The sequence below is a fragment of the Ursus maritimus genome, unplaced genomic scaffold (assembly GCF_017311325.1).
Source record: "Ursus maritimus isolate PB19 unplaced genomic scaffold, ASM1731132v1 scaffold_31, whole genome shotgun sequence".
In the NCBI taxonomy this organism is placed as follows: Eukaryota; Metazoa; Chordata; class Mammalia; order Carnivora; family Ursidae; genus Ursus; species Ursus maritimus.
Window position 1 is genome coordinate 14,430,605 of NW_024425675.1, and position 13,974 is coordinate 14,444,578.

General features: G+C 39.7%; 1 protein-coding gene across 3 annotated transcripts in view; it reads left to right on the top strand.

Annotated features, from left to right (window-relative positions):
* Positions 1 to 13,974, top strand: part of NEBL (nebulette) — a 335,915-nt gene that overhangs the window by 314,828 nt on the left and 7,113 nt on the right. For all 3 annotated transcript variants that reach the window (XM_040645356.1, XM_040645354.1, XM_040645355.1), the window contains one exon: positions 13,742 to 13,848. In XM_040645356.1, coding sequence (XP_040501290.1) covers positions 13,742 to 13,848 — 107 coding nt within the window. The remainder of the gene's footprint in view (positions 1 to 13,741; positions 13,849 to 13,974) is intronic.

Genomic DNA, 13,974 nt, shown 5'->3' on the forward strand with positions numbered 1-13,974 from the left:
CTTCACATTCAAGCCATCTGTAAGCTGTTGGCCCTGTTCACTACGGATCTGTCCCAAATCCAGCCATTCCTCACCAGTTCCAGTCCCATCTCTTTGAGAGCTCAGAAATAGGCTCCTGGTCTTTGTCATTCCATTCTTGACCTCTTTGATCGGGCCTTTGCCCAGCTGCCAGTGATCCTTTAAAAACCTGCATCAGATCTCATCACACCCTTGCTCAAAATTCTCCAATGGTTCCAATCACACTTCAGCTAAGAGCAAAGATCCACAGGCTACAAGGTGTTACATGGTCTGGCACTTGGTCATGTCTCTGGTTTCATCTTCTACCAGACTGTCTGCTGCAGCCACACGGACCTCCTGGCTGTTTCTGCACGTTAGGCCTGCTCTCACCGGGGGCTCTTTGCCTGCAACACTCGCCGGTGCTTTGTGTCTTGCCTCCCTTTCTTCAGGTCTCTGATTAAATCTCACCTAATCAGAAATGCTTTCCTTGACCTCTCTACCCACATACACCCATAACTACCTATCTCCTTACCCCGCTTTATTTTTCTCTATAACCCTTTTTTTAAGGTTTATTGAAGCATAGCTGACATACAAAATTTGCCCATAGTTAATGTCTAAATTTTGATAAGTTTGGACATATGCATATAGCCATCATACCATCCCCACAAGGAAGGTACTAACCATATGCACCACCTCTAAAACTTTCCTTTTGTGTGTGTGGGTGTTTGGTTTGTGTGTGTGTGTGAATGTGTGTGTATGTGAGTGATAAGAACATTTAACATGAGAGCTATCCTCTTAACATCTTTTATAGTACATGATACAGTATTATTAACCATAGGTATTATTTTTATAGCAGACCTCTAGAACTCATTCATTTTGCATAATTGAAACTTTATACCCATTGAACAACAATTTCCCATTTTCCCCTCCCTCTGCCCTTGGCTACTGCCATTATGTTCTCTGCTCTATGAGTCTGACTATTTTAGACACCTCATATTAGTAGAGTCATGTAGTATTTGTCCTTCTATCTTTGGCTTATTTCATTTAGTATAATGCCCTCTAGGTTCATCCTTTTGTCACAAAGGGTAGGATTTCTTTCTTTTTTTAAGGCTGAATAATATTCCATTGTATGTATATATCATTTTCTTTATCCATTCATTTGTTAGTGGCTGTTTGGGCTGTAGTCATGTCTTGGCTCTCATGAATCATGCTGCAGTGAACAAGGAGCCACAGATACCTCTTTGAGATCAGGGAAATGCAGATCAAAATCACGGTGAGATAGGACCTCTTATCTGTTAGGCTGGCTATTATCCAAAAAAACTAAAAAAACCAGAAAAGATAAATGTTGGCAAGAATGTGGAGAAATTGGACCCTACACACTGTTGGTGGGAATGTAGAATGGTGCAGCCACAATGGAAAACAGTATAGAGGTTCCTCAAAAAATTAAAAATAGAATTGTGATATAATCCAACAATTCCGCTTCTGGGTATACATCTATCACTCTTTCCACTACCTGATATTTCATTATGTATTAATTAATTATGTCTCCTCCAGAATATAAACTCTATTAGAGCAGACTCTTTCTGCCTGCTTTGTCCTGAATTCTATAACTAGTATCTAGAACAGTACCTATAAGACACTTACTAAATATAATTGATACATAAATATTTTCAAATTAAAATTTGATCTGAAATAAAAGACATAGCTTTGCTACATGGGCTAAATCACCAAAACTTGGTATTAATCTTTATTAAGTCTACTTGGAGCCAATTTGGTTGAGGGTAACAGTGCAAAAATAACTCTTATTATAGTTTCTAAAAAAGCAGGATGTAAGATCTATCATTGAAACATAACATGGTAACCTATGTCTATTACAAAGCCTGAGTCAGCCAGTAACCTTTCATAACCAAGAAATCAGTGAAATATTTCTACATTAACACCTCTGTTCTCATACAAATACTTCTCATTTCAGTGTTTTATTTCATTTGTGACAACTGCCCTTAGTACGGACTTAGTAAAGTGAAAGTCCCCATTGGAATTCTGAAATTCATACCTTGTATGGCTTCTGTCTCAGTGGACTCTAGTTAATCGTTTGATCATGAACTCCACGGTGGCAGAGAATGAACGTGCCAGTTAGCTGTCCTTTTAGTACCTAGCGCAGGACCGGGAATACTCCACGAAGAAATGGTGAATGGAAGGAGACAAAATGCAAGGACAAGTCATCTCTTTCCTAGACACAGTGAAGACCACAAAATGCACCCTTAATTCCTAAGGATAATAGCCATCATTAAAATTGCAATTTGCCATTAAATCGAGAACAGAAATGTCAAATGCAGGCACAATAATAAACTCAGTATATTTTGAAAGTGATGGATGTACTTCCAACCAGCAGTGTTTCAAAATCTCCTTTAATATGAACAGTGTCCTTAAAGTCACAATCCTTTGCTCAGTATCTGCCTGAATTTTTCTGTTGATTCTCTCTGCCCATTGAGGATTTATGTTTTATGATTTACAGATGGCATTCTGCCCCCAATTAAGTGTTACTTGTTTTTAATGGTGAGCGTGGTTTTAAAAGTGGATAACCGGAACGACCAACTAGGAAATGCACTAGGAAATGCACTAGACCGGAACTAGGAAATGCACTCCTGATTTTGAACTCTTTGCCTTCATTTAATCTAAATGCGCCAGTATTGCTCTTGGAGCCACTACTTCAGTTTTCTGGTTCCTGCTCAGCAACCCCAACCCTCTGGAACACTCCAGATCCTTCCTAGCCTGACTTCTGCAAACAAAATACCTTCAATAAGAACCTTCAGTTGTACTATTTCCCTACTGTATTTCAGTGTTCTTTCCAATCTGAATTCGAGAGGGGTGCAATATCCATCAAAAAATGATGGTTTAGGTGTCTACATTGAAGAGTAGGAATATTTAAAGAATTGATGACTGAGATACTTCCGAGATAAATTTCTGTGATGAAACTAGTCTATAGGAAAATAAACCAGTCTTTTAAATGTAAGATCCTGTTGTTGCCGATTACATGGTCATATTTCGCCATTGAGCTTGTGCCTATAAAGAAGCTTATAAGAAAGCACACCCTGCATGCACACTGTTAGAAACTTTCAGTTAGTTCTGTTGCACCCCAAGAAAAAGGTTCAGGATTCTGATTGAACTTGAAGTCCTTAGAGAAACTCATATTCCTGGTATCATTAGACTGGGAATGAAAGAAACGTCATGAGTTTCCTTTTCTGAGTGTGAAGTTGGGAAAAGGATCAAATACTAATGAATAGCACTTGTTCAAGATGCACATGTGTCTTTCATTGATTTGCCAAAATTAAATCAAAGGGTTCCATATGTGTATGAAGGAGAAACATCTGACACTTAAAGTAGCAAACAATAAAACATTAAAAATATATTTCCTGTGAAGCCGAGCTGATTGGGGAAAAGAGAAGGTTTGATCACCGAGAAGGAGATAGATGTGGCTACGGCATATGTGTCGAAGGGGCAAACTTGGGAAGAGCTTTGTAAACGGTAAAGTGATGCACACGGAGAGGGAGAGAGTAGGTTTTCCATATTGTTGAACATTAGTCGTGAAAATGGAAATATTCGTTTTTGGTTTGTATGGATCAAATTTGATGTCCAAATTGGGTAATAGACTGACGTATTTATGTATCTGTCTTAGATATAAAACAGTCATAATGTTACCTTTGTAATCATGAATTTTCTTGCTCTCCCCCACTTCCTGTTTCATCCAGGTGCCCCACATCCTCCCGCCCCAAGCCCCAGGCTAGGAGGTCATGGGGATTGGATCCTGACTTTTACAGGAACTACTTAAAATTTCCATGGGCTTCCGAAGCTGGGTGCTGTATTGAGTTTCTGCGTTTTGTTTGGTCATTATCCTGTTGCCCCAGCTCATTGCCGTGTGGTTCTTCTCTGATGGCCAGATCCCCTACTCCTTAGTCCCTGATCCTGTTCCAAAAATATTCCTGATCCGCCCATGCCACATTCTTCAGACATTCTGGTTTTTGATCTTTATTGTACACCGTATACCCGACCCATGTGTACTGAACTCATTTCCTAGCCTGTCGGACTCGTACCTGGATCCTGTCTACATGTCTTTAACACTCTGTGTCTTTGATTCCAATGTCCTGTTGCTCATCTCCCTACCTGACTGTGACTCTTACACCTGCCTATTTCTTCAGCCCCAGCCACTCAACTTAAACTGAAGCTTGGGCTCTAGAAGACCCAAACAATCCTTTATATTTATTTTCCCACATTTCCCTATCTTCAGATCACATCAGGGACACGTTGGTTCCGTTTCATATATGTCTTTTGGTTGAAAACGTATACTTGCTCATTCAGAAGTGTTATCATTATTGAGATGTGTCTATATATGATATTTAGTGTGGCTTGTCACTAAAGGCAACTAACATAAAACTGTGTTTGGGAACTACTTGTAGTTTGGTCATATTTCCCAAGAGTCAGTATTTGAATTGATTACTGCAAGAATAAACCAAATGCATAGTCTGTTTATAAGTATTTAAAAATATGTTGTGAAAAATGATGTTACATGTATTTATCCCATAAGTATTCATAAAATATCCTCTACAATGGATAATGAGACTTTCTTTCATTGTACTTGAATGATGAATTTTTCTCCATGAGATTGACTTACACAATATCGGTGGTAGTGTTCACTAAGGAATATTGTGATTTGCTATGAGCTGACTTTTCAGTCATGGCATAATTTGCATCCGAAAGCTGGATTCTGCGTTACGATTTTCCTAAATGGAAACATTTATCCCCATGTCCCTGCTATCCTTAATTCTTTATTGCTTTCATCTTATCAAAGACCTGCCCCAGATTATGTCCTTCTTGTCAGAAAACTACATCTCTCTCTCTCTCTAGATATATATCTATATATATAGATATATACCTATATATATCTATATATATAGATAGATAGATCTATATCTATCTATCTATCTGTATATCTCCATACTGTGCGTTCTTTTATTTTCATTTTTGTTTTATTTTGAGAGATGGCATGCATGTGCGTGTGTAGACACAGACACATACCTCATTGATTTTGTGCCATGAGAACATTATTCAAGACTGTAATTTGGGGCAGGAATTATCTCCTTTTCCCTCAGTGACAATCCTGCTTATATCTTTGGTTTGTGTTACAGTTACAAGTTGGGGAGTTTATCCTGGATCAGATAGTTAAAAATGAGAAATAAATCTGAGAGAAAAATACACAAGTTGATATTTAAATCTAAATGTAAGAGTAAATTGGCTAGATTATTCTGAGGCAAAATAGCAGATATTCTTAACTCTAAATCGCTCTAGTTCTGTTCAAACCACAGTATGTCTTGGTTCAGTTCTGCCAGAGAACATTCACAGACTTATTTTTTTCTAGAAAAAACCAGTTAGCTTTGAAATAAAAATGTGCTGCTTTTCTGGGCTTGTGAAACTAAGTTTAACTGGCTGATCAGTTAAAAGATAACTAATTTTGTGTTCCTTTTTTCAATATTTAGGAACAGCAAAGCCCCAAAACAATATTTTAAAAATTCTTACTTGGGGGCAACTAAGCCAAATATATAAATGAAATGGTCAGATGTAACTCATATATGCATAGTTTTAAAAAGTACATAATCTAGTTAATAGGTGATTAGGAATCTTTAAATATTCAATTTATATTTGGCTAAAGCAACATTATAAATTCATTACTTAAATTTAGAGAAGAAATGGTTAAACAATCTTCTGGACTCAATTATGTTTGCAACTAAATTCTTAGCATGTCTGTAGAAGCTTGTCACTATTCTGATGCTGACTCGGGGAAGCAACATTTTGCAGGCGGTGTCCTACAGAAGGATTTTGAAAATTGTCAGGTAGCACCATGATGGGGCTCTTCCTTGCTCAGCGGGAAAGTGGTTGAAGTCGTATTAGGAGATGTGGCTTGAACACAGACTTGGAACTATTCATACAGGATAAGGTGACGGAATGACAATTGCCCTGAGTAAAATAGGATACTATTGGTAAAGGGAAGAAGAAACAAAGATCACACACACACACACACACACACACACACACACACACACCAGAACCTTATCAGATGCCAAAATGACCCTTAAAAGGAATCTGAAAGCCATTGCTTCAGAAACAATGCCATTCTCTGTGATGCGAGCTGGCTTTTCCAAAAGTGAATGCGTTATTCTCACTATAATTTCTTCCAGAGATGTTCTAGCGCGGCTCGTCAACCACATTCACCTGAACTTCCTGGGGCGTTTATACCCCCAAGTGTACCACAGAAAAGTCAGGGAGAGCGCGAGTCCCCTCTGTGAGCGGAACCCAGCTGCCCCGCACACTTCCCCATGCATGAAACCTCTTTTCTCTCGCCTTATCGTTCCTCTCGCTCCCGTCTGCCCCGCTGCAGGAGTGAGTGGTCACCTGCGGGCTCTTGCAACGTCACATAAAAGCCTCAGTGCTAAAAGCTCCTCTCCTCTCCAGACCACAGGGCTGTCTTTCACATTTCTGATTTCACAATGCTTATTTGCACATTGATCTTATCCTGTCTTGTCATTTCTTCTATATCATTTTGGTCGGGATAGTCAAGCGTTTGGGTTCTAGAGTCAGGCCGTTGGCATTTTAAACACTCACTGCGTGTGGCTCTGATATTTTCTTTTACCAAGTTACTGAATCTCTGTAACCCTCAGATTCTCCATCTGTAAAATGGGCACTTTGCCGTCTGTAAAGTGGTGACGATTTCTCCAGTTAACACGCGTGACACGCTACACACAGGGCCTGGCATGCTGTAAGTAGGGGACCAACCATGCCAATTGGCCTGAGACCAAGGGGTGCCCGGGGAGCAGAACTTTCTCTGCTGCAGCTGGGAGAGTCCTGAGCAAACCGAAGTCGTCCTCCTACTTGTAAGCATTTCATTTTTTCAAATTTTATTATATTCATATTTGCTATTCCTTGGGAAGCAGAGTCCTGTGGTGCATCTCTCCCCTGCTAGGTTTCACAGGGACGCATACCTAGGTGATGAAATATTTTCACATGTTTTGAATTTTCTTAAAGGAGGTCTGCAATACCTTCTAGTAATAGCATTTATCTAAGAATAGAAAATTTAAACAAAGATGGTATTAGGGTCTAGAGGGAGAAAATCGTTAGGAACCTAGCATTGGCTTGAGGGATAATTTTTGAATCTGTGAAGACATTGTTTTGGCTGCACACTCCCAAGCCCCCTTCCCCTTCCCTCTGAGATGGTAACCAGGTCCGGTTCTGGTCAGCCCCCAGGAAGCGGGCCGGCTTCCCTGGTTGCCCTCCCTGGGTGTGCCTCGCGATGCTTGCCTTACCATGAGCGCTGCATGTAGGCGGCTGAATTCTTCTCCAGTGAGCTGCCTCTTATTGAGATTTCTTCCCACAATCCCTGGCTGCTTCTCGAGTCCAGGGTTAAATATTTGCCTCCACAGATACAAACAAGTCGTGGGGGAGATAAGTGTTTTAGGCCATTCCTGCTGCTGCAACAGAATACTGTAGACTGAAGAGCTGACAAACAACAGAGACTGATTTCTCCTGGTTCTGGAAGCTGGAAGTCTAAGATCAAGCTGCCAGCATGGTTGAGTCTGGTGAGGGGCCTCTTCCCAGATGGCAGACCACTGTCTTCTTGTGTCCCCACCTGATGGAAAGAGAGCGAGCTAGCTCTCTGGCCTCTCATGAGGGCACTAAGCCCCCTCATGAAGCTCCACTGTCATGACCTAATCACCACCCAAAGGCCACACCTCCCCATACTATCAGCTTGGGGGTTTGGATTTCAGCCTATGAGTTTTGGGGGTGGGGAACACAAATATTCAGTCCATTTCAGAGGGGAGAGTGGGAATTTGGGAACAGCATCTATAGGGTCACTTGAGCCCCTACATTTGTGTCGGGTTGGGGAGAAGGAAGCTGACAGTGGCTCCGCGGTTCTTCACCGTGGCTGCCCGTTCAATCACTGGGAAGCCTTCAAAGATAAGACACCAATGTTCAGTCCCTTCCTCTCCCACCCCAGAGACTCTGATTTAATTGGTCTGGGGGATCTGGGCATAACATGGCTTTAAAAGACCCCAGGTGAGTTCCAAATGCAGTCAGAGTGGAAACCCACCAAGTAACCAACTCTCCCACTCTCTCCGTTCCCTTTTCCTTCCCACAAGTTCTGACTGCCCCCAAGCTAGAAATGTCACATATGAAATAGTAATGATTGCTTTTATTTTTACATATGATTTCCAAAGTTTGAGCACTTGTTTTGTATGGCAGTAATGATTATGCGTGTCTCTAAAACTTGGTGGTTTCAACTCAATTGTAGATGATCTCATTTTTATGTTCAAGTCTGTTTATTCATACTTTATTATGCAGCAAGCCGGTTTCTTAGGCACTTGTCTCTTCACAGCTTATAATTAAAAACCAACAAACTAAAACCTGGAGGCAATCTGGCTTGTTTCTGTCTTCTGCAGTGAAGGAGAATTTTCTGTAGTGCTCAGAACTCTATCAGATTAAAAAAAAATCATCTTGCTGCTGGATTCGGCATAAATGTGGATTTAGCACTCACTTGGGGCTCGTGGAGAGAATCAGGTGCCATGAGGACTTGAGCCTCTGAATTGGAATACTTGACAGCACCCTAGAAAGCTATTTGAACAAAAAGGTCCACATCATGGGCCTATTTTATGATCAATCAGCTCAACCACCTTGCTCATGGCCTAGATAAGATCTAATAAGGGTTTAGCTCATTATTTAATATTTACTTCAAAACCAACAGTATCTTAATACTTTCTCATTTATAGTCATATCTTCATTCATTTTAGCAAGTCCACTGTGATTGTCCAAATCGAGATTCTTTGTCCTAAAAAAACAAACAAAAAAGCCCCCACAACTCATTAAGTTCTTTGACACACATGAGCTGATAAAATTGTCGTCAACTCTTAAGGAAATATGTGACAGTGTTGTCATTGCATCCTATGCTCTTTATTGGAAAGCTTCTGATAGGTAATTTTTCCCTTATTCTGATTTTTTAAAAAAGAAAGCCTATGAGAAAAACCCCCAAATCATTTTCTCTGTTTGTGTTACATCTGGAGTTAGCCAGTTGTTACCGACTGAATGCTTGTGTCTCTCCCAAATTTGCATGTCAAATTCCTATCCCCCAGGGTGATGGTATTTGGAGGTGTGGCCTTTGGGAGGGGACTGGGTCAAGAGGGTGGCTTTAGCGCCCTTATAAAAGAGATCCCAGAGAGCTCCCTCATCCCTGCCACCATTTAAGGACTCAGGAAAAGGAATCAGTGTGTCTATGAACCAGGAAATGGATCCTTGCCAGACACTGAATCCACCAGCATCCTGCTCTGGGACTTCCTAGTCTCTAGAAGAGCGAGAAATAATTTGTTGCCTAAGCCGCCCAGTCTGAAGTATTTTTTACACCAACCCTCATGGGCTAAGACAACAACAAGGCACTACTTTTATTTTTATTTTTGCATTTGGAGTTTGGCCATCTACGATGACGCTATTGACATTGGGAAGCTTTCAAAACCTCCACCTCATCTTTAAGGACCTCAGACCTTCCTCTTGGTGTCCCTGTGCAGAGACCATTGTTTCTGCTCCCTTCCTGTTTAATCTCCCAGCCTCTGTATTTTATTCTCTGAAGTGGGAATGAAACCTATTTTAGAGAGTTTTTCTGACAAGTACATGGCAACATGGGACACACGTGCACACCACGGACACTTCATAGTTCTTCTCCTCTTTTACCTACTCCTCAGGTATCCCCCACAGCGGACTGGCTTCTTTTTGAGGATTTTCCCCTTTTGTGATTGTGGGTGCATATCTTTGGTTCATTTACTTTACTGTACCTGTTCACACATATTTCCTTATTTTTCCGGTTTTAGATTTATGGAGCCCCCCCAAAAATGTGTCTTCATTTTCACTTTCTGTTTTATGGTCTTTGTGTCTGCTTACTTCTCGATCTTGGTTTTATCTCCTTTCATTGTATGGAGAAGCATTAAATAGAAAATATTAGTATTGGCTATTTGTGGAAGAACACTAAAAGAGAGACTTTGGTTTTATAAATACTATGGGACATTCTAAATAGAACCTGAAATCCTTAGAGCTTTAGTGAGCTTCCGGATCTCCGGTCAATAAATCTTACCAATGTGAAATGAAAATGGAGTCACACTTGTGTGTTTTGTTGTTGACTTAGGATAATGAAAGCTATTGTTTGTTTGTTTTAAATTTTTAAATTTGTTTTGGAGAGAGAGAACGAGAGAGTGAATGCACACGAGCAGGGAGTAGGAAGGGCAGAGGGAGAGGAGAGAGAGAATCCCAGATAGGTTCCACATTCATTATGGAGCCCAGTGTGGGGTTCTATCTCATGACTATGACAAGATCATGACCTTAGCTGAAACTGAGAGTCAGACGCTTAACTGACTGAGCCACCCAGGTGCCCCCAAAGCCACTGTTTTATGGCTTTAATGCTATTGCAATAAAAAACTCTCAACCTCAGAGCTCTTGTATTGGAAGACCATCATGGAACCATCACCCATCTGTATCAGTGCTGGTGGAATCTGACCACCGTTTTAAAGAAGAGGGCACGATGTGTTTTTCTCTGATAAGTCCTTGTTCGTTGCAAAATTAGCTTAATGTCTTGCTTTTGCAAAACCTTTTGTGTTCCATATTTTCATGGAAGAAACGGCATACTCACATGGAATAGCTATCTTTCACCCAAATTCTTAATAAACCCAATTTCCAAAGCCATTGTTTTAAACTTCCTACTGCTTATTTTACCTACGCTTCATAAAAAAGAAATCATGAAGCAAAACAATAAAAAAAGGCAATGTCTGCCTCTTTTTAAATTGGCATTTTCTTTTAGTAAGTTGATTCCTCTGGGCTCTTAGTTCTGTTTTTCATAGCTCTAATAGGAGTTTCCTAAAAACTCTTTTATTGTATAGGGTAATTACCAAAGTTTGATAGCCCTGAAGGAACGTAAATTAAGTAATGCAGCTGGAAAGAGAAATGGAAATAATCAATAAAGGCATGAGAAGAAACCATAAGAACGAGATAGATTTTATTTACCCCAAGATTCCTCCTTCTAAACCCTTCCCTGCTATCTCCAACCTACACAGATTTAGGGCAAATACATCACTTTCTTTTCCTGTCGTATTTGACGGTAGCTACAGGTTCTCTTTGAAGGTCAGATGGGAGCAGTTGAACAGGTGTGAATATACTTGGTTTCTAAAAGCCAAAATCAGAGAACACTGTTCAACAACATTCTCAAATTGTCAGTCCTGGGATGATGACGTACAAGCGATCAACACATCATGGCATATGAGAGAGCATGTTTAAAAATATTTTTCATCATCATCTTTTCCTGATAGTTTCCCCCCCCCCAATATTTTAAGATGGCCATGCTTAACTCTGTGCATCAAAATGTGAGGGTCACAGTTTGATAATATCACAAAGCATTAAAAGTTAATTTTTAAAAATTTAATGTAGGTTTACGGCATTTTTAAATTTAACCTTTAGAATTTGCAAATAGATTAAAATAGTAATTATTACAAGCAATGGCTTGTTTACATGGCTAAAAACCAGTGCAGCCCTGCCAGTGTGGGGTGTGTAATTGGAGTCCATGACTTACATATTTAACTGGAAATACCCTGAGTATTCAGAGCCAGTTCTTCAGCTGGGGAAAGGACAGATGTCTGGGGCCATTATTGCTCGAGGAGGACAATCGTTTTTGTCACCCGTCTCCTTTGATGCCTGCCATGCCTTGAACATAGTGGACAGTGATAGTTGTTAAGATTTATGGAGGCTTCCTAAGTGACAGGCGATGTCGTAAGCCCTGAGCACACATTAACTCACTCAGTCAATATTTGCCGAGAATTGAGGGAGGGAAGAAATGAATAGTCCATGCTTCCAACACACAGAAACGGCTCTGTTCCTCAGCCAATTAAGCGGGCTTAGATATTTTTAGGGATTTCGTTATTTTTTCTTCGTGAGTGAATTTTGACAATATTTCTGACATCTCTTGACATTAAATATTTAAATTGAGTTGGTAATGTTAAAAGTGCTATTTTCTGAAGTACTTGATATTTAATGCTTTAATAACTTGAGAATGTACCACACTCCAAGTAAAGATCTTGGTGGTTTCTCTTTGCTGCCGCCTCTAGACATTAAATAAACACAATTTGTTAACAACATTACAATATGAATTAATTCAAGAACTTTAAAAAAATTCCCATTCAACCTAATATCACTATTATCTGGAGAACACATTAATGATGTGCAAATTTCTGATGATTAAACTGCTTTAAAGTTTGATGTTCTCACGTATCATTAGAATGAACATACCACTTCTAAAATATTCATTATTCATAGTACCCAAGAATTATATCTGCTTTATTCTTTTATTATAAAAACTGTACTAAATAAATCAACCTAGATTAATTACATACCCAACCTGATTGAACAAAAACTGGCAACCTATTGTGGATTTTTATAGCAATTACATCATACAAGTTTTACTAATGTATCATATGCTTATTCAAAACCCAACAAAGGGTGTGCTACTACTAAAATCCTCTCATTCATAACCAGCTCCATGCTTCTGCTTTCAAGTACTTACATATACTTAGAAATACACACTCAAGGATACATGTACTGATTTTGTGGGGATTTTTATCCAGTTTCTGTGTTGGTTTCTCTAGAATTCAGTGTTCTTCAAAACAGGAACTGTGTCTTTTTTTTTTTTTTAAAGATTTTTATTTATTTGACAGAGATAGAGACAGCCAGTGAGAGAGGGAGCACAAGCAGGGGGAGTGGGAGAGGAAGAAGCAGGCTCACAGCAGAAGAGCCTGATGTGGGGCTCGATCCCAGATCGCCGGGATCACGCCCTGAGCCGAAGGCAGATGCCCAACCGCTGTGCCACCCAGGCGCCCCAGGAACTGTGTCTTTTGATTGTCACAATTAGTGGCGAGAACAGCCCAAAATGAGTGAATGCTATTTTGATACTATTTTCTTTCTTTCTTTTTTTTTTTAATGTAGAAGGATGTTTATGAAATTCTTTACAGGGTTTGGTTTGTTAGGCTTCTGTAACATATTCAGATGACTTATTTAGTTTTGACTTATAGCCAAGATAAAATGGAGAATTTATATATTCGAAATAAAGGTTTCTTTTGGGGTATAGACTCATTCGTTACTGCTAAACAAACATATGTTTCTAACCATATGCTATATTTATCATTTTTGTAAAGGTGATATCCAGCTGTATGTCTTGAAATATTGAGAGCCTCTGTTGCATGGGTATTCTGTGAAAACATTTATACTCTGTCACTGGTTTGACTATCCAATACAGTTTTTAAAAATGTCTTATTTTTATTTTGGAAAATGTCTAAGGGGATTACATAGCTAAGTAAAAATGTGATTTTGTTCAAAGGCAATGGGAAAGTTTTGTATTGTACTTGTGTTGCTTGATCACAGCCTCTGCAGTAGAGAAATACACATATTTCTAATATATTTTAACTGCATGTTAAACTGATTCCCTATGTATGTCCTGAATTGCTGAAATCAATACTAACCTAGAGATCACTTACAACATCACTAGCCAGATTTCACATGACACTGACCATGGCGTCTTGTTTCCGAAGAGTGTAGCAGAGCATGAAGTCCCTTGAGGGCTCGGGAGGGTATTTTGAGGCTTGCTTTGAGGAATCTGTGTGTGTATGTTCATGTACAGCCCCTGTTCTTCCTGGAGCCTACCAGCAAAGCCATTCCCAGGGCTACGGGTACATGCACCAGACCAGCCTCTCATCCATGAGGTCAATGCAGCACTCACCAAATCTAGTAAGTATCAGTTTGAAGTGTTTCCTCTTCCCCGCTCTTCCCGTTTTATCTCCAAAACAGAAATACATGTGGCATAGAGTTGCACTGAATAGTGTCCATTCTCACGTAAAGGTTAAATGGCCACAG